Source organism: Myotis davidii, unplaced genomic scaffold (assembly GCF_000327345.1).
Source record: "Myotis davidii unplaced genomic scaffold, ASM32734v1 scaffold438, whole genome shotgun sequence".
Classification (NCBI taxonomy): domain Eukaryota; kingdom Metazoa; phylum Chordata; class Mammalia; order Chiroptera; family Vespertilionidae; genus Myotis; species Myotis davidii.
In genome coordinates, this window is record NW_006290031.1 from 6,822,975 (window position 1) to 6,843,526 (window position 20,552).

The following is a 20,552-nucleotide window of genomic DNA, read 5'->3' on the forward strand; positions in this document are numbered from 1 at the left end:
TCCTGCGGCGAAGCCGGCTGCGGCTAGGAGGATCGGCGCCTGCGCTGATTCCTGCGCCTGGCACTCGGTCGCGGCATAGGACTCGGGCGGTGGGCCAGAGGGAAACTGAGTAACATCTGGATGGTAGCAGGCCATTATGGAAGGTACCACCTCCGCTGCGCTCCGGGATGAATTCCCTTACTGGCCACTCTTTGCGGTCCCGACCCCCACCGATCTCCGCCGGGATCGCGCCCTCGCCGCCTCCCCCTCCTCCCTTAGCGCCTAGGGATGTCCCATCATGGCTCCCAGGAGCCTCGACTAATCCCGGAATGACTAGGACCCGCTCCAGCCGCCTCCCTTCTCACCCCTCCCCCTTGAGTCCCGAGCCCCCGGGTGCTCCCTCCGCTGGCTCTGCACAGTGTCAGCTTACACGCCTTATATAGCCCGACCAGGCTCCAGCCGCGGCCTGCCTGCCGGGACCTGGGGGCGGGGGAGAGGAACGCCGGCCCCTGACTCACCCCGCTGTCCGAGACTCCAAGTTGGCTTGGGGGACGGTCGTGCCACTAGCTCTGGATGCACAGAACTTCCAGCCTGGATGCTGGTTCTCCTCACCCTCCCAGTCCCTGGGAGGAGGGGGTTTGCCCCTGTCTGCAGCAGCACAGCCAAACCTGACTAGGTGCTTGCCCACTGGTGATTTGGGTGTGCTCAGCGTCTGTCCCTGCCTGCCTGGCACCAGTCCAAGGCTGGTGTTCTGAGCTGTGCCTACCTGCCCTACCATGCGAGCTACTCACCTTTCTCTTCTCTCAGGGGCAGGCACCATGGATTCCTTCAAGGTGGTGCTGGAGGGACCAGCCCCCTGGGGCTTTCGGCTGCAAGGGGGCAAGGACTTCAATGTGCCCCTCTCCATCTCCCGGGTGAGCCTAGGTTGGGGGAGGGCTGTACCAGGAGTCTTTGGATGCTCAGGTCTCCTGTGGATGATGGAAGGAATTGGAGCCAGGGCCAAAACCCAGGAGGTGTCCAGGTCCAGAGGTGGGGGGGGAGGGGGGAGGGGCACTTGTTACAAGGACTACGAACTAGGTGGATGCTAGGAGAGGCTTCCCCAGCACTGCACTACCTGGTGCCATTCCACAAAGCTCCTGGGGCTGCCTCTGAGGCCCATTCTGCAAGAGGGGGGCCTGAGGTCTCTAGGAAGTGTGTAAGCTGCTTGAGGGAGCAATACAATGCTTGTCGCCAGGCCACAGGCAGGGTGTTGACTGCAGGATCTCACTACTACCTCATTGCCACCCAGGAAATAGTCATTATCACCTGTTTTTCAAATGAGGGGCCTCAGGGCTGAATTGGAAGGGCTCCTTTGGAGATTTCTTGGCCAAGCAGGGATTAGAATTCAGGCCCGGGGATGCCTGCAGTTTTTGTGGGTGGGTGGGGTTGTTTCTCCAGCCTACCTGAGGACTTCCATTCCCATCCACTGGTCCCATTCAGGCTGCAGTGGCCTTTGACCCCAAGTAGGTGTGGGATGGGCTCTAGGGTTCTGACTTCAGCCCCTGAGAGCCTGCCCTGGTGGGGGCGGAGTTGCAGGCTGGCTCCTCCCTGCGGCAGGGGGATTGCCTTATAAGCCCAAGAATGCAGCCCCACACTGGGATGAACAATGGTGGCAGGCCCCTGCAGAGCTAAAAATGGCTGGCCTCGGTCTGGACCCCTGAACCACCTTGGTGCCTCAGCTGGTGACCACCAGGCCATGGCTCCAGTTGTAGGGTCAATTGTGGTGTACAGAGAACAAGCTGCCTGCCCAGGGACAGTGAGGCCAGCCCTTGGGCCGGTGTCTCTGACTGTGGTCTAGGGGTGATGAGGGGTGGGGAATTTCTGTGCCCAATCCGCCTGCCCAGAGAGGCCCACCCAGGCACCCAGTGGACAGGCAGCTGATGGCAGGAAGCCCAGGACAAGCACCGCCCAGAGCAGGTCAGAAGGTTGTCCAGGCACTGCCCAGCCTGAGAGGAGCTGTAAGGTGGAGCCTGTCTGTGGGTGTTGGGCTTGATGGCCAGCGCAGGGAGGTAGTCACTTTTTCCCACAAACCTTTCCTCGGTTTCCCCTGACAACTGCCTTGCCAGCAGGGTAGCTAAGGGCAGTGGTCCTCCTACCATACACACCCACCCCTATACAATCCTCAAGCCTTGCCAGCCCTGAACACCTACCCCCCACCCCCTCCCTGGAAAAGTGCTGGCCACTGTGGCTGCGGAGCCTTGGGCCTTAGTTTTTTCATTGGTGGGGATGGGCAGCATAGTAGCCTGCGGGTTGGACTTCCAGATGTGGCCTATTGGGGGTACTCTTGGCTCCTTTGTCAGCAGCCCTAGCATGTGGAGGAGGCCAACAGTTAATCCCAGCCTTACAGTTGGACCTGGGCCCTAGTGAGTGGGTGGGTAGGTGGGTGGGGTGGTCTTTTATGAGCTGGGCAGCCCTCTCCCTCTCCCCTGACCCCAGCATGGAGGGAAGAGGGAGGGGCTAGGGCTGGCTGTGGTCCCAGGCCTGGGAGATGAGGTAATGTCTGGGACTGGGGGGTTGGGCTGCTCAGTGGAGCCCTCAGGCTGACTCACCCCTTACCCCATGCAGTGTCCAGCCCCTCTGGCTCTTTTCCCCTCCTTGGTCCCTCTGGCCTCCTTGCTTCTCTTTCCAGCCATCCCCCACTCCCTTCCTGCCCTCCCAGCTCTCATGCTTTTCTCTCCACCTCTCTGACCACTCCCCTATCCTTCATGTGCTTCCTGTCCTCACTCCCACTGTTAGGAAGGAAGTTGTCGGAACTCTGGGAGCCAGCTGCTCCTGCCCACCCCAAGACACCCACCTCAGGCTCAGTCCATATCTCCCAGGAGCCAGCCCTGTGGGTAGGGAGTGGCTGGACCAGGTTTCCCTTCTACTGACTCACCATGACCTTGCATAGGTCACTTCCCTTCAAGGGCGTTACTTCCCTATGCCCATTGTAAGGGGCTGGATTGAACTAAAGGTAACATAGGGAATCCAGGCTCCAAACCCAGCCAAGGAATCAGGGAGTTTTTCCAGTAGGCTGACCTCTGAGTTGGGCCCTAAAACTCACCAGAGTTGGCCTGGTGTAGCAGAGCCTTAGAGTAGGGTCTGGGCCCTACCTCCTGCTAGCTGGGCAACTTGAGGCAAGTTACTTAACCGCTCTGTTTTCCTATGTATGAAGTGGGTATAATCTCAGACTCCTTTCCACAGGGTTGTTGGAGGATTCAGTGTCAGTATGTGGCAATACTAGGTGCTCAATAAATGTAAGCTGTGTTCGTACCGCTTAGCAGGTGAAGAAGGAGTCACGCATGCCTTACCCTTCCAACCTCCCAAGCATGAAACAGCCATCAAACCCATCTCTCCCTTACTCCAGTGTTGTCAGTCTCTGCATCTCTCTTTGCCGCCCCTCTCTCTGCTTCAATTCAGTTTGTGTACCTGCACATCCGAGGAGCCGCCTGGGCTTTGGGCGGCCTGTACCTCTGAAGCCCTCCAACCCCCAGCTGCGAAGTATGAATCTCCCTTCCAGTTATTCCCCACAGAACCTGCTCAATGCCAGGCTCAATGCATCCTCTGGCCAGGCATCCTGGGAGCTTAGACCCATGAACTGGGTTGCTCCTGCTGAGGGCCCAGTGGGTTTCATCAGGGCCAAGTCTATGGGAGACCTGAGAAATAACCATAACCTAGGCCTTCAAACTGCTAATGGAACCTCCTAACCTCAAGGTCCAGTCCTGGTTCCTTCCCCTTGCCTTGGAGGCCTTCATAAGTGGACTCTCACCCCCTGGGCAGCACACACCACTCCTGTCACCAAGACCCACCATTTCTCAGAAGTCATCCCTGATGGTCTCAGCCCACACTGGGTGACCCTCCCATCCTGTTATTGCTCCTCATTTGCCACAGTAACCAGGGGTCCCCAACCAGAGCCCAAAGGATTGGAGAGAGGGTGAGTGGCACTTGAAGGGCTTGAGGTGACACATTTACAGCCAAGAAGCCACAGCTACACCACGGCCCCCCTCAGGCATGCATTGTTCACTGGGAACTTGAAGACAATGGAGCCTATTCCTGGCTCTCAGGGGATCCCGGCAGATCCCTGGTGGTGGCCCCGGCACAGTGTGCTGGGAGCGCAAGAGGTCAGTGAGAGCACCCAGGGCGTCAGGGAGGAGCTTGCCACATGCATAAGCCAGAGGACATGTCTGGTAGGTGGAACGGCCTGGGCAAGCGGCCAGTTGGAGCTGAGAAGTTTGGGGTTTAGCCTGAGGGTGGCGGCGTATTGACATCAGGGCAGTCTCTAGTGTGGGGAGGGTCATGGAGGTGAATAACTAAATAGCCGGGGTGATTGTGAAGCTCAGGTGAGCCCCACCCCTCCCAGATCTCTAGTATCCAGCAGCTGCCCACAATATGCTGAATGAAGAGGCCTCTGTGTCTGGAAGCGGGCAGCTCAGGCAGGCTGACTACTGTTGGCCTCAGTTTGGTTGGCAGTCTTTGTGCTCTCGTGACCCTCCTCTCTTCACAGCTCACGCCCGGAGGCAAAGCTGCACAGGCTGGGGTAGCTGTTGGCGACTGGGTGCTGAGTATCGATGGCGAGAATGCTGGAGGCCTTACGCACATTGAAGCCCAAAACAAGATCCGAGCCTGTGGGGAGCAGCTCAGCCTGGGTCTCAGCAGGTATAAGGGCTCTGACCCCCCTGGCAGGTGAGTTGCCTTTGGTCCTGGCTCTCTGTTACCCTTTCCTGTTCTCCTCCAGGGCCCAGCCGGCTCAGAGCAAACCTCGGAAGGTAGGCGACAGGGCCTGGGCCATCTGGGCGGGTGGGGTTGGACTCCAGCTGGCCTGCTTTTCTTGCACAGCCGCCTCGGTACCCCCTTCCAAGGGTCAGGGGCAGAAGCTGGAGCCTGGGAGAGTGTGGGGAACTGGGAGTTGGGTCAGGGCTGCCCCACGCATCTCTGCCTGTCTGTCCACAATACCTCTACCAGGCTTGTGCTGCTAGCTGCACTGGTGGGCTGAAATCATTGCTCCCAAATGGGCCCCTTGAAACCTGAGTCACCCCCTCCACTAAAGCCTCATCCAGACGTGTAGGGGCGGGGCTGGAGCACCACTGTCCTCTGCACTGGTGGGAGGGGGCGCCCCTTCCGCAGCTCTGGCCCAGGCCCCCTCCCATTCCCCCCTCCGCCCAGGCCCTGACCCCTGCCTCGGACCCCCCGCGGTACACCTTTGCACCCAGCACTTCCCTCAACAAGACAGCGCGGCCCTTCGGGGCGCCCCTGCTGGCTGACAGCACCCCACAGCAGAATGGGTATGTCAGCTTTGCCCACCCACCACCCACGCTAAGCCCACCCATTGCTACTCTCTCTGCTCTGCACCCCAGCCCCGCTGGCACTGTGTGGCAGTGGCCCCTGGCGGCCCGGGCGGAGGCTGCAGGTTTAAGGTCCCTCCTAGGGTGATATGGCTGCTGCCCAAGCACTGCCTTTCTGGGAGCTCTGAGCCAGGCAGCGCCCCCTGCTGGCACCCCGGGGTTAGGGTGTGGTGTTGGGCCCACTGAGCCTCAGACACTCAGTGCAGCCTTGCCCCTGGCCACTCTGACCCCGTACTATCTTTCTTCTTCCCAAGTATCTGTCCCTTTTTTCCTTTACCTGTCCCATCTGTCTATTTCCTTCACAGGTGCAGACCCCTGACAAGTCAGTGAGCCCCCTCTGCTTGTCCCTCTCTTCCTTCCTGTTGGCATTCTGGGTGGTGGCCCCTTCCTACCCTGGCTCCCTCTCACTTATCTACCCTACCCCCTCATTCACCCAGCAGGGCCCTGGCCTTGCCCTTACCCACTCTCCCATCACTATAGCCCACATGCACAAATTCCAGGGAGGGGCTACCCCACTGGTTACCCCTGGCATGAGGTCCTGAGCCACACCCTCCCCACAGACAGCCGCTCCGACCGCTGGTCCCAGATGCCAGCAAGCAGCGGCTGATGGAAGACACGGAAGACTGGCGGCCACGGCCCGGAACGGGCCAATCCCGTTCCTTCCGCATCCTTGCCCACCTCACGGGCACCGAGTTCAGTAAGTGGCAGCCCGGGGCAGGGCAAACTCTCCTCCTGGCCCCCAGCCTGGACCTGGGCTCAGCCAGAGCTGGCTAGGCACCCTGTGACCCTTTGCCAGGGCTCAGGGCTGGGCTAGCCCTCTGTTTTCTCTTGGTCAATGCCTGCCTCTGCTTTCTCAGTGCAAGACCCGGATGAGGAGCACCTGAAGAAGTCAAGGTAAAAGGGCAGGCACCAGTCCCTCTTTCTCATCTGCTGCCTCTCCCATTCCAGCCATCACCCTGTATCTGCTCCTGGGGGTCCCCAGCCAGGGCTCTCCATTCTCCTTTCTTCCCTTCCTTCCTCCTTTCTTTTTTCCCTTCATCTCTCCTTCCTTCGACTTCCTCCTCCTTCTCTCTCTGCCCCTCAGGGAAAAGTATGTCCTGGAGCTGCAGAGCCCACGCTACACCCGCCTCCGGGACTGGCACCACCAGCGCTCTGCCCACGTGCTCAACGTGCAGTCGTAGCCCGGCGCTGGCTGGCCAGCTGTCCTCTCTTGCCTCTCTCTCTCTTCCCCCTGCCCAGGGCACCCCTGGTGCCTCCAGCTTTTGCCTACCTGGCCCACCTCTTGTCTGCTCCTGTACTGAGCCTCCTGCTGGCCTGGCCCTGGCTGCCCACCTGGCACAGGCCCGGCTTCATCTGCCACTGCCTTCCCTCTGTGCCCTCTGGTACTACTGTCTACCAGATCTGTGCTGGCTCGGGCATGGAAATAAACACTCAGTCCTCCTTTCTCTGCCTCTGTCTTTGTGGACTTGGCTTGTATTTTGGGTGTGGGGTATTAGATTGTTTAGACCCAGTGTGGGCCCTGCCAGTCTGGGTCTCGGTGGGAGGCGGTACCTTACAAAGAGGGTCCTGCCTTCAGAGCTGGATCTTGGGGATGAGGAAGTCCCAAGAGCTGCCCTGGAAGCAAGATCCTTGCTCCACCTCCCAGCCCTGTCCAACAGACAGGCCTGCTGCATCCTGGCTGGGAGAAGCTGCCTGGCCCAGCCCTACCCATGGGACCTGGAGTCCGGCCCAGCAGCTCTCATGCACCCAGGCCTCTCCCATGGGGCCAACAGGACTGAGGTTGGGGGGTGGGGTCTTGTTAGGAGACCCAGCCGTGCAGTGCCTTGAATGGCAGATCTTGCAGCCAGGTGCCCAGGACAGAAGCCCCAGTCCCAGCCTCAGCTACACCCCAGGAACCCTGGCCTGGTGAGAGTGGGCTTGGGTCTGGGGAAGGGTGGGTGGCCTCCAGGTGATGGGGGTGGTGGGTCCCTCCAAGCTGCCCTGGGTTCTATCCCTGTCACTTGGGGTCACTGGGCACCCCCCGGAGCCACTTTCCTTGGCCCTGGCAGGCCCTACCACCCCCAGCCCGACCAGTCGCCCACCCTGGGCTGTGGACCCTGCATTTGCTGAGCGCTATGCCCCGGACAAGACGAGCACAGTGCTGACCCGGCACAGCCAGCCCGCCACACCCACGCCCCTGCAGAACCGCACCTCCATCGTGCAGGCAGCTGCTGGAGGGGGCACAGGAGGGGGTGGTGGCAGCAATGGCAAGACTCCTGTGTGCCACCAGTGCCACAAGGTCATCCGGTGGGTGCCCTGTTCCTTTCTTGTCCTGATGCCTTATCCTAGTGTCTTTCTGACCGCTGCTCCCCCATCTGTCTCTCCACTCATCTCAGCTGCCATTGCACAGGATAAAGATTCAGTTCCCATTTGGAGTGGGGGCAGGGACCTGACCTGGGTCCTCAGATTCTGAATCTTGCATCACTTTCCCCTCCCCGCATCAGTCTTTATCAGTGTCTGCCCCAGTGCAATGGAGGAAGTGCCGGCGATGCATCAGAGCTCACCCATAGACTGACTGCTCTCAGGCAGAGAAGGGCCTGCCCCACAGCCCCTCTGCCTCTCTCCTTCCTGTTTGCTTGGTCTCTCTCTACTTAGCCTCTGCTCTGCAGACAGCCCAGGGGTCCCTCCTTCTCTGCACTGCTTCTCGGGTCCAACAGAGTCCCAAACCTCCCCCCAGAATCAAAGTACCAGATTCTAGAGGCTTTCTAGTTCTCAGCTCAGCCCTGCTCTTGCCTCCTGTCGGCTCTGATGCTCTGCAGAGCATGGGACCTGTGGACCTCCCCCAGGCCAGACGGAGCGGGCAAGCAGGATAGCATCCCCTCAGGTACCCACTGGTCCTCAGGACTCAGGGGCACTCTGGGCCTTCTGCCCTGCAGGGCCCCAGTTCCTCAGGTTCATCTCACTGGGCCCAAGCCAGCAGCTCCACCCAGTATAACCCTCCTCCCTATTCCAGCACTGCCCCATTCATGTCATAAAGTGATACAGCTTCATTATTCTCCTGTGTGACTGGGCAAGTCATCTCCCAAGCCTATTTTCTCCCTTCCTTGGGAAATGCAGAGAATGAGCTTCCCCTTCAGGCTTCAGAATCAGTGTTCAGTAAACCCGCTTGGGCTCGGGCCAGGCACTCCCACCTCATTTGTATACTCTCCCTCTCACCGCCCTCACCTCCCCATCAGGGGCCGTTACCTGGTGGCACTGGGCCACGCGTACCACCCCGAGGAGTTTGTGTGCAGCCAGTGTGGGATGGTCCTTGAAGAGGGCGGCTTCTTCGAGGAGAAGGGTGCCATCTTCTGCCCACCCTGCTATGACATGCGCTACGCACCCAGCTGTGCCAAGTGCAAGAAAAAGATCACAGGCGTGAGTGGGGTTGGCAGGTGGGTGGGAAGGTGCGTCTGACCCTGTTGGCATTGAGGGGCTCTATCTGCATGAGCCCTTTCGATCCGTAGCAGCATAATAAATGGGTTGCTCTTTTGGTCTCACTTTGCATTAGCTAGGATCCTTTTAACAATGACCGGAATCCTACTCAAAAGGGCTTGAGCAAGAGTGTATTGGCTCAGCCCTGGCAGGTGCCCAGTGGTTAGAGCACCAGCCCATGCAACAAGAGGTTGTGGGTTCGATTCCTGGTCAAGGGCAAGGGCACCTACCTGGGTTGCAGGTTTGATCTTTGGTCTCCAGTTGGGCGTGTGCGGGAGGCAACCAATTGATGCTTCTCCCTCCCTCCCTTTCTCTCTTTCTAAAAATCAATGGAAAAAAAATATCCTCTGGTGAGTATTAACAACAACAAAAAAGGGTGTATTGGCTCAAATAACTGGCAAGCCCAAGGGGTGCTAAATTTCAGGCCCAGCTGATGGCAGGTCCCGAGGTCATCAGGACTCTTCCTACTACTTGCCTCTGTTTTCATTGTTGGCTTCATTCCCAGCTTCTGTTCCCTAGAAGGCAGCAAAAATGGAGCCACAGCAGCTCCAGGTTACCTCCCCAGCTTAGCACTGCAGAGTGAATGTCAGCTTCACTTCTGGGCCAGTTGATGCATCAAGAGTGCCAGTGCTGCTGCTCATCGGCCTGGCTTGCGTCACATGCCCATCCCTGACTCAAGTCCCGTGTCTCTGATTGGCCTGGCCTGGTGACACGGGCCCTGGAGCGGGAGTTGGCCGAGAATGGGGGAAGACAGGTTCCCTGAATTAAAACTAGCATAATGTTCCCCAAAGGAGGGAAGTACATGTGGATCAGGTTGAAACAAGCTGTGGCTGTGGCATTGCACTTGGCTGCAGTGACAGAAAAGCCCACTGCGGAGATGTAGTCAAAAATTGCAGGGCTGGAATAGGATGCCTTTAGGCTTTTCCTGCCTTTTTGCTCTTAGCCTATAGACGTTTGTCCCCAAACTTACCCTATCATGGTTGCCAGGTGACTGTGCAAGGCCCCAGCCTTATATTCTTGCTGCAGACAGGAAGGAGGCAGAGGGGCAAATGGTATTTTTTTTAATGAAGTTTTGCCTTTTAACTCTGGAAGAAAAACCAGGAATGTGCCTCTTCATCTCAGTAGTTAGAGCTGGGCACCTGGGCCCAGAGCAAACTCATCAGAGCGGAAGACAAAAGAGAAGGGGGTTATTTGTGACAGTCTTTTGAGAGGCTGGTCCTCAGTGTCTGCACCCCTAATGTATGAGGAAATGAAGCCTCTGAGAGAGGACTTGGTGTGCTTGAAGGACACAGGACTATTGAGTGGCAAAGCCGGAAACTCACACTCAAAAACTTGTGATTCAAAATCTTAGTCTTACCACTGAGACTACACACTCAGCATAGCCTGGCCGGGTGTCCTGCAGGGCAACCGAGCTGCCACTGGAGCTGGCTTGGGACTTAGGTCAGCACGTGTCATGGCTCAGGGTGATGGGCTGACGGCCTTCCCCCATTAGTTCTCTCTGTTAAGTGTGGCAGTGAGCCCCATGCTGGGGACACCTTGTGAAGAGGTAGGCATGTGTCCTGTCCCCAGGAGTTCACACTGGGGAGGGGAATGTGGAGGGTATCAGGCTGAAGGCAGAGCCAGGGAAAAGGGTACAGAACAGGCAGGGATGACAAGCTGAGGGCGTTACTGTTGTACTTATGGAAGCTCCTCAGAGCTCAGGAGCAAGACGCTTCAGAGTGGGGGAACGAGTTGGGAACAGCCTCAGGCCCAGCTGACTCCAGCTTGGACTCATGCTTCTTATTTCTGGGTCCGGAGACAGAGCTGCCAGCGCAGCCAGAGAGCTCTGTGGTGATGCTCATACTAGGTTACCTTGACTGCAAGTGGTAGAGAATTCAAAATGATGGCAGCTTATTTCCCGCCTAAGAAAGTCCAGCCTGGCTGGTGTGGCTCTGTGGTTGAGTGTCGCCCTATGAACTAGGAGGTCACAGTTCGATTCCAGGTCGGGGCACATGCCCAGGTTGTGGGCTTGATCCCCAGTGTGGAGGGGGCGTATAAAAGGTAGTGGATCAGTGATTCTTTCATCATTGATGTTTCTGTCTTTCCCTCCTTTCCTCTCTTTGAAATAATTAAAAGCATATTTTTTAAAAAGTCCAGAGGTGGGCAGCCCGGGACTGGTAGAAGGATCCAGGTTCCTAGATCTTGTTACTCGGCCATTGTCTGCACAGGTTTACTTACCACTTACAGACCATGGCTTCGGGCCTCAGCCAAAATCCTCACGTTCCAGCCAGCAGGACGTTGGAAGGGAGGGAGGGAGGGAGGGAGGGATGGGAGGCCCATGTCAGCTCTCTTTAGAAGATGCTGCCACCCAGCCCTCTGCTTCCATTCCATTGGCCAGAACTCAGTCATATGACCCCACTGAGCTTCAAGGGAGGCTACAGTCCATGTGGGGCAGCCGTGTGCCCAGCAAAAAGAGGTTCCATCATTAGATGGGAGAATGGGACATCATCACAGTCTTCGTCATTATAGTGACAGGTCATGTGGCACTTACTGTGTGTAGGCATCCAGCTTCACAATCCTATGAAGTCAGTTTGGTTCTTTCTTTCTGATAGATGAGGGAACTTTGTCCAAAATCACACCAATTTCCCTGCCAGAATAGGCCACATCCATTTGACTCTTCTGGAAAATGGGTTGGATCCCAGGATCTCTTGAGCTGGGCATCTGGGTTTTCTGCTGGCATCACACTGCACTCTCCCCCTGCCCCTCCCTCCAAGTCCTAGGTGGGCAGGTATCACCCAGGCCACAGGTGAGGAGCTGAGTCCTGGGTTCTGGAGTGAGCTTTGATGGCGGACTGCTCCTGCCCTGGCCCAGGCTGGTGGTTCCACAGAGTGCCCTGCAGCCTCAGCTTCCCCTCTTGCAGGGATTCCAGGGCCTGGTAGACCCTCACGCTCGATGGGACAGGAGGCTGACCTCCCCAACCTGCCATGGGCTGTGTACCCTGCCTGCGCCCAGCGCTGGAGACTTCCTGTCCTCAGAGCTCAGTGTGGAGAATGGGGAGAGGCACAGGGCAATTAAATGGTTCCAGTGGAGTTGGAGGGGAGCTCTGGAGGATCGGGGGACACATTAGAAAGAACTCATTCTGATCTGGGACCCCAGGCTCACCACTCACCACCAGCCTCCCTCACCCTGGTAATCCAGCCACAGGTGCGTGTCTCCCCCATCCCCCACCCCTTCAGGGCCTTTGCGCAGGTGTCCTCTGGCAGGAACACTAGCATTCTCTTTACCTCATTCTCATCTGGGACTCATGATTTCCTCAGGAACACCTTTCTTGATGTCCACCCTTCCCACCAGGCTGACACTGCACAATTTACTCACTACCCCCAGTCCTTTTACCATGTCTTCCCCAGGTATGAACATGGGCTGGGACTGGGCTATTTTGTTCATGCTTATTTTTTAAATTTTTAATATATTTTTATTTATTTCAGAGAGGAATGGAGAGGGAGAGACAGAAATGTCAATGATGATTGAGTCATTGATTGGCTGCCTCCTACATACCCCACACTTGGGATCGAGCTTGCAACACGGGCATGTGCCCTGACTGGGAATCGAACCCCGACTTATGGTTCATAAGTTGACGCTCAACACCACCTGGGCTGCTCATGCGTTATACGGTGCCCTTATGTAGGAGGTGGTCAGTAAACACTTGAAGGAGTGGCCTCTAACTTGAACTTAAAATGTGTAGGTATTAGCTCAGCCAGTGTTGCTTAATGGTTGAGTGTCAACCCATGAACCAGGAGATTCCCAGTCAGGGCACTTGCCTGGGTTGCTGGCTTGATCCCCAGGAGGCAGCTGATCAGTGATTCTCATTAATGTTTCTCTCCCTCTCCCTCAAATCAATAAATCAATATAAAAAATATATTTTTAAATGTGTAGGAATTAACTTGGAGAAGGATCAGGGACAGTGCTGCAGGCAGAAGGAATAACTTGTGTCATAACGCGACACCCGGGAAAGTGTGAGTTGAGGTGGAAGAGGTGGCAGAGGCTGTGTTAGGAGTTTGGAGCTGGGGGTGCTGGTGTGCCTCAGCAAGCCTCCCAGGCAGGGAGAGACACCTAGATGGGGGGTGGGGGGGGTGGGCGGGGCTGCTGAGGTCAGGGGCATGGGGGTGGGAGAAGCAGACAGACTTAGGAAACGGGGTAAAATAGACAGTACTGCTCACAGGTCCTTGTGAATACCAGCGGAAGCCTGCCTTCCTGCCATGTACCCACTGGGCCTAGCTGTGGCCCCCACATCCTGCCGGAGCCCCTGTCCTATCGTGGGCAGTGGGAAGAGCCAGCTTTGGAGTCAACGAGACGGGCACAAAACCCATTTCTGCCATCTTTTGGGGGCATGTCGCTTTCTCTGGGCAGTGAGTCCTGCCCAGGTGGTTGTGATGTGATGTAAGATGTGACATAGAAGTTGTGGAGGGCAGAGATGGTATATCTGAGACCTAGATGCTGGCCACACTCAGATCTAGCTTGGCCCACACTCTTCCATTTTTATTTTATTATTATTTTTTAAAATCCTCATCCGAGGATATTTTTCCATTGATTTTTAGAGAGAATGGAAGAGAGGGGGAAGGACAGAAATATCGATATGAGAGAAACACGTTGATTGGTTGCCTCCTTGCACGAGCCCCAGCCAGGGCCCGGGCGGGGGATTAGGGGAGAGCCTGCAACCAAGATACATGCCCTTGCCCTAGCCGGCTTGGCTCAGTGGATAGAGTGTCGGCCAGTGGACTAAAGGGCCCCAGGTTCGATTCTGGCCAAGGGCACAGGCCCATGTTGCTGCCTCAATCCCCCCAGTAGGGGGTGTGCAGGAGGCAGCCAGTCAGTGATTCTCATCATTGATGTTTCTAACTCTCTCTCTCCCTTCCTCTCTGAAATCAATAAAAAATATATATTAAAAAAAAAAAGATACAAGTCCTTGACTGGAATCGAACCTAGGACCCTTTGGTCTGCAGGCTGACGCTCTATCCACTGAAGTAAACCGTGAGGGCCACTCTTCCATTTTTAAATAAATGTGTGAACCCATGTTATCAGAGTGGGCCTCATGGAGAAGGTGACATTTCAGCAGAAACTTGAAAGAGGTGAGGGCTGGTGAGGGCTGAACCTTGCAGATATCAAGGCGGCAGAGGGGCAGCTGGTGTGAAGCCCCAAGATGGTGTGTGGTGCATGGACCATGGGCGAGAGTCTACTAGTATATAGAGGCAGCGGAGGGACAGAAGCAAGACCTCCTGGCCTCTGGGCCCTTCACAGGGGTCTGGCTTTTGCTCAGAGAAATGTGGAGCAGGCAGGGATTCCAGCAGAGGGGATGTGGCCTGGCTCAGGTTAACATCAGCCTGTAGGAGCAGAGGGAGAAGTGCAGACGCTGGTTTTATGGGGTCACCTCGCCAGAGATGTCCAAGGCTCACACCCTGCAGGAGGGAGGCTGTGCGCAGTGGTCAGGATCTGGATGCAGTGGTGAAGGTGGGCCCAACAGGATTCCCTAGTGGACCTGATAGAGGGTGTGAGAGGGTAATCTGGCCTGTGCAGGTGGAAGGATGAAGTTGCCAAAAATGGAGATGAGGAGAGCTGTGGGAGGAGCAGGTTAGGGGTACGGAGACTGGTTGCTGAGTGTTGGACATGTCAAGTCAGAGGCATAGTGGACGTCACCAGGAGACCTCAGGGTAGGAGACAGGGAGTGGGAGGGAGATGTCACATTTACCGTGGGAAGGAGTGGGCTGAGCTGCCAGTTGACTGTCATTTCCTCCCAGGAAATCATGCATGCCCTGAAGATGACTTGGCACGTGCATTGCTTCACCTGCACAGCCTGCAAGACACCCATTCGGAACAGGGCCTTCTACATGGAAGAAGGGGTGCCCTACTGTGAGCGAGGTAAGAAATAGAGGGGAGGGCTGCCCGGCTGGTGTTGCTCAGTGGTTAAGCATCGACCCATGAACCAAGAGATCCCAGGTTTGATTCCTGGTTAGGGCACATGCCCAGGGTTGCGGGCTTAATCCCCACTAGGTGGTGTGCAGGAGGTAGCCAATAGATGTGATGTTTCTCATCGGTGTTTTTATCCCTCTCCCTTCTCTCTCTAAAATAAAAAAAAAAAACAGCCCTTGCTGGTTTGGCTCAGTGGATAGAACATTGGCCTGCGGACTGAAGAGTCCCAGATTCGATTCTGGTCAAGGGCACATGCCTGGGTTGAAGGCTCAATCCCCAGTAGAGGGTGTGCAGGAGGTAGCCGGCCGGTGATTCTCTCTTGTCATTGATATTTCTATCTCTCCCTCTCCCTTCTTCTCTGAAATCAATAAAAATATATTTAAATAAATAAGTCAATAAAATCAATAAAAAATTTTTTTAAAAAGAAAATAAGGGGCAGGGCCAGGCAAAAGGGGCGTGGCCAAGGCAGGTGAGAACCCAGCTCCTCCTTCCTCTCTGCCTCCATCCCTGCCAGACTATGAGAAGATGTTTGGCACAAAATGCCGAGGCTGTGACTTCAAGATCGACGCCGGGGACCGCTTCCTGGAGGCCCTGGGCTTCAGCTGGCATGACACGTGCTTTGTGTGTGCGGTGAGTGCCCCCTCAGTCCTGGGTTCCCCCCGCACCCTGTTCTCCACCTGCTTTCCTCCACTGCCTGCCTCTGGGATTCATGAGAGGTCGGGAAGGGCTTTTCCGGCTACTCCAACCCCAAGTGACTGGACCCTGGCTGTCCCCAGATATGTCAGATCAACCTGGAAGGAAAGACTTTCTACTCTAAGAAGGACAAACCCCTTTGCAAGAGCCATGCCTTCTCCCACGTGTGAGCCCTTCCAGCCCACGGCTGCCTCTCCCTGCCCAGCTGAAGGGGTCATTGTTTCTGGAGTTATCCCACCAGATTTCTGGGTTGGGTTGGCAAAGGTCACCCCAACCCTGACCCCTGGCCCGAGTCTGGGGTTCCCTGGGCCCTGCCTCACCCCCTTTATCTCCTTCACTCCCTCCACCACCATTGCACACGGTGCTGGCCACACCAGCCCCTGTTCACATCCAGTGCCACAATAAACCTGTATCCAGTTGTGTGCTGTGTGCGCTTCCTCCCTATGCATGAGGAGTGGTGGGATTTGAGGCAGGTATCAGGGTAGAGATTAAGCTGGTTTTCTTAGGGCTAACCATCCTAATGGTCCTTGTGATGGGGACAAAGGGGGGCTCTTGGTCAGCCAGAGGAGAGGAAGGGGGATTCCATATGCTGGGCCACGGTACCCACAGAAGGGGGATCCTGGTCCAGCCTGGTGTGGAGCTCAGAGAAGAGTTGAAATGGGAGGCTCACTTCTGCCTGGTACCTGGACACCTGGAGACTCTGGTGTTGCCCTTACCTATGTGGGGGCTCTTGCTTCTTACTGGTGCCCTCCACCACCCTAGGGGGATTGTCATCTCTCCAGCCCGAAGCCTGCACTGGAAAGGGACTGGAGAGAGGGCCCAAACTAGGCCAGGACCACGCAGCATATCCATGGCCACCTGTCCTCCAGGCTCCTTGGCATGAACATCTGAAGTTGGTGTTCTCAATAACTTGGGCCCCTCCCCTTTAAGAGAAGAGAAGGGTCTGTTCTCTTGAGGACCCTGGGCAATGAGTACAGGCTTCCTGTGTTATTTTCATGATGTCTTGTCAGTGCCTGGCGCATAGGGGAAGGCCAAAAAATGTTTGTTGAAAGACTGAATGAGGTGCCTGTGAAACATTTAGGAGACATTCAGGGAGCAGCTGAAGATTCAAGTCTGGATTCACCTTGGGTTCAATTCTGGAATGAGTCTGGGGCAGTCATCACAGATGTTTTAACTGATGCCTGTGGACGGCCGGGAGCTGAACCCAGGCAGGTCTACCAACAGAAAAGCAGGAGGGATACGGGTTTTCTTTCAACATAGACGTCCGGAGCATATTAAACAGTATCTTCCACTTCCACAGTGAAATGTATTCTCTACCATTTCTCTTGAACCATGAAGCCCTCAGTCCACTCTTGGTTTCCATGGATACAAGCGAGTAAGATCACAGGGGTGGATGGTGAGTGCTGCTGGGAGTCCTCTGGGGAGAGGCTTCTCCCAGGCAGCCACGCTCCGCCTCAGCCTCGCGCTGCCACATGGTAATGCCAGCTGTGGCCGGATCTGCCAGTTTATTAACAGCATCCAGAGATCCAGACCTTTATGTGAAATCTGGTTTTTCAATGTTGGCAACTAAGATTTCTTTTTAAAATCCCTATTTAAAAAAATAATAAACGTGGGCCAAGTGCAGTGTGAGGCCAGCCAGGGCCCCAGCATAGATAAGAGAGGGGAGCCCGGGAAGCACCAGCATCACAGCTCTGGGCAGAGGAAGCAGGAGCCGCCAAAGACGAGAGCTGTGGGCCGGTAGGCCTGGTGGTCTGGTGGGGTGGCTGGGGCTGGGCAGGAGTGTTTCCAGAAACTGCCAACAGTGTCAAGCAGGCAGATAAGCCAGGCGTCCAAAGGCGTTTCGCAACAAGGGAACATTTGGCCAGATCAGTTTAGCTGAGAGCTGGGCCACTGCCTGGGTTAGAGGGACAAGGCGGAGGGGGGAGGATGTAGAAGGAGTGTGCAGACAAGAGAGTGCGGACAGCTCTCTGAAGGCTGGGCTGTGGTGGCCACTCACTCAGCTGAGTGCCAAGAGGGGTAGAGGGGGGAAGCTGGGAAGAGGGAAGGGGGGAGAATGTAAGGGGAGAGTGAGGAGCAGAGAGCTGGGGCTGAACCTCAGAAAGAGGGGCTCGCCTAGATGGAAAGAAGTAAAAACAAGCATGGAGTACCTGTTCTGAATGGTCACCCCTGCCAGCACCCACAAGAGCAATCGCTCAATTTCATCTAATCCTCAAAATGCACTTAAGAGAAATCGCATCGGTGGCATGTTTCAGATAAGGGACAGGAGGCTCAGAGAGGGAAAGCAGCCTGTCCAGAACCACCACCCAGAATGGCCCAGGTCTGCGGGGCCAAGCATCAGAGGGTCTGCTCCGCACTGCACCTCAGCCTGTCCCCGCAGAATCGCAGGGATCATGGTGTTCCACAGCTGGGTGCAGGCTGGGGGATGGTGACGGGGAAATGTCCCGGTGTCAGGCAGGGGGCCATTAGCACCCTTGGGGATCAGTCTCCCCAGCTGAGGGGGCAGAGCCCAGGCCAGGGTCTGAGTGGGAACTGGAAAGACAGCCAGCAGGAGAGAGGCTTTTTCCAGCTCCAAGCGGCTGGAGCGCATTTGAAGTCAGCAGGGAGAGGCAGTGGAGGGCAAGCGACTGTTTCACCAGGTACAGAGAACAGAGGCAGGAACTGGTGACTGGTGCTGCCTCCTCAGTGCTGCTGGCCTTGGAACACACAGATGCACACAGCCCCGCGGAGTCCTCCATGCGGCCGTGCGACGGGAAGGGAGCTGAGGCTGTGGGCTAAGGGGCGCAGCAGCCACACTGAGTCCAAAGCCAACCAGCTGAGAGGACAAGCAGCTTGCTGGGAGCCTGAGGAGAACTTGGGAGGTGGGGCCATTGTGCAGTGGGGTCACTACAGAGTGCTCAGGGAGGCCACCAGGACGAGCCTGGGTGCCATTCAAAGCCTGGCGGACAGGGGTCCTCAAACTATGGCCCGCGGGCCGCATGCCAATACAGATATTGTATTTGTTTCCGTTTTGGTTTTTTACTTCAAAATAAGACATGTGCAGTGTGCATAGGAATTTGTTCATGGTTTTTTTAAAACTACAGTCCGGCCCTCCAACGGTCTGAGGGACAGTGAACTGGCCCCCTGTTTAAAAAGTTTGAGGACCCCTGGACTAGAAAGTCAACTCACCTTCTTGCCACTGACAAAAGTGACCATTACTTGGGGACTGAGTAGATAAGGAAGGACTCTTTCAATTGCAATTCATTAGAAACGGAGAATTTATCTCATTTATCTCATTTAACTGAAAAGGTTAATGACTTCAGATTTGGTGGGATCTGGTACCATGGGTGTTATTAGTTTCTATTCATCTCTCTGTGTGACTTTCCTCAGTGCTGGCTTTTTTCTCAGGAGGCTCTCCCCAAGATTGGCAAAGACACCCCTCAGCCAGCTCTAGGCCCACATCCTGCCAGCTCAGCAGCCCCAGGGGAGCCTTTCTTAACGCTTCCAGATCAGTCACCGAACCCCTTGGCTTTCTGACTGTTCAATGAGGGGACTGCTGCTGGACCCTCAGGCTGGAACCAGCTAGATCAGGGCCAGAACAGAGGTCACTTCCCATGAGTCCCGTCAGAGACTCTCCGATCAACGCTCCCCTATGCTTCACTTTGTCCTGGTTCCTGGAATAGACCATTGCCCACAAGCAAGCATTTTCCTCTTATCTGGGGAGGGTCACACCCTAATGCCCATCCATCCTGCCCTTTCCTGTATGAGTAACCCCTTAGTGTCTGCCCCTCGGCACACAGGGTACCCACCTCATCCTGCCGCCGCCCAAGATGCATCCCATCTGTAAGTTCCCTTAATAAACTCATGATAATGTAGAGTTGTCAGCCTCTTTCTTCAGTCTCTCAGCCTTAAGGAATTTTATGTAACATGGATGCTACTGCACTGGATACACTTCCTCCTTGTCCAGGACACCTACTCCCTGACTCCTGTCCTACACCCTCTAGCTGGCTATAGCCTGAGGAGCGACATCTGACTAAATTCCAGGCCAGGCTAGCCGCCACATGTGGAAGGGGAAGTGAGGAAGGTATGTGTGTGCTGCAGTGACGTGGATTCCCATGCAGACGTTATCACTCAACAGCTGTGTGCCTCAGGCTGCGGCCCAACATCCCTCTGCCTACTTGTCCCAGTTCCCTTTAGCCCCGCGGGGGGTGGGGGGGGTGGGGGGGGTCTCCTCCCTCCCCAAATCCTCGGACCTTGTTCCAAGTGTGGGCTGTGCAGAAACTGCCAGGGCTGGGGGTCCATGGGCATAGTGGGCACAGAGTTTCCCAGGCAGGGGTCTGGGAAAATGTTTTGAATTTTAAGAGGGTGGTCCTTCTCTCAAGCACTGGGAACTGCTGCTGGAGACCAATCACACGCTACTTACTCTCTTATTCGTCTTGGCCAACTCAGAAGTCAGATGCTACTTCCAGAAGGAAGTCTACGCTGGGAGGCTTGAGGCTTAGGGACAAGGCAAAGGATTTCCTTGGCTGGTTCCAGGGCCCAGGAGGCAGCTGGTCGGGAGGGGGGCTCCGCTAGGGGTGGGGCAGAGGTGATGGAAGGGGATGGCAATGCTGGGTAATGATGTGAGCTGGGGCTGGGGCCGGGGTGGAGGGGTGTGTTTGGGAACTGGGATCAGAATGGGAACAGGATAGGCTGGACTGAGGAGGGTGCAGGTAGGGATGGGGATTCGTGAATTGGGGCGGGAGGAGGTGCATGTTAAGCATGGAATTGGGGTGAGGCTGGAGCTGCTGGGATGGGAAGAAATGGGGCTGGATTTGGGGTTGGGATGCAGATGGCAATGGACAGTGACCGTGGCGGACTAGGAATGGGCCTTTCAGAGGTGGGGCTGGGTAGCACATGGGGGTGTGTGCTTTGGGGCTGGGGGCTGGGGGGAGGGGTGGAGCAGGGATGGGGATGAGGCCCGGATAGAGAGAAATTAAGCAAGGAATGGGGCTGGGCCGGCTTGGAGTGGATGTGGGATTGGGACCGGGAGCTGATAGGAATGAAACTGAGTTGGTGAGGCTGGGGCTGGGGAAGAGGGTGAGCACCTGGGCTGGGGCCACGGTAGGTGAGGGTTTGGGACGCGGGTGGGACAGGCCTGGAGAGCGG

The 20,552-nt window shown here is 56.1% G+C and overlaps 1 protein-coding gene across 5 annotated transcripts; it reads left to right on the forward strand.

Moving 5' to 3' along the window:
- The first annotated feature begins 6 nt into the window (after positions 1-6).
- PDLIM7 (PDZ and LIM domain 7) lies at positions 7-15,849 on the forward strand. Of its 5 annotated transcripts, none has more exons than XM_006762858.2 (13): positions 7-143; positions 787-893; positions 4,502-4,653; positions 4,733-4,763; positions 5,161-5,279; positions 5,900-6,036; positions 6,197-6,233; positions 7,183-7,244; positions 7,388-7,625; positions 8,555-8,735; positions 14,564-14,684; positions 15,250-15,365; positions 15,512-15,849. In XM_006762858.2, exons 1-13 carry the CDS (start codon positions 137-139, stop codon positions 15,596-15,598), a joined length of 1,395 nt encoding a protein of 464 aa, XP_006762921.1. In that variant the 5' UTR covers positions 7-136; the 3' UTR covers positions 15,599-15,849. The 5 variants fall into 5 exon arrangements, with proteins under 5 accessions (XP_006762921.1, XP_006762922.1, XP_006762923.1 ...); XM_006762859.2 differs by lacking the exon at positions 5,161-5,279 and adding an exon at positions 5,645-5,661; XM_015563347.1 differs by lacking the exon at positions 7-143 and adding an exon at positions 540-655.
- Positions 15,850-20,552: the final 4,703 nt, after the last annotated feature.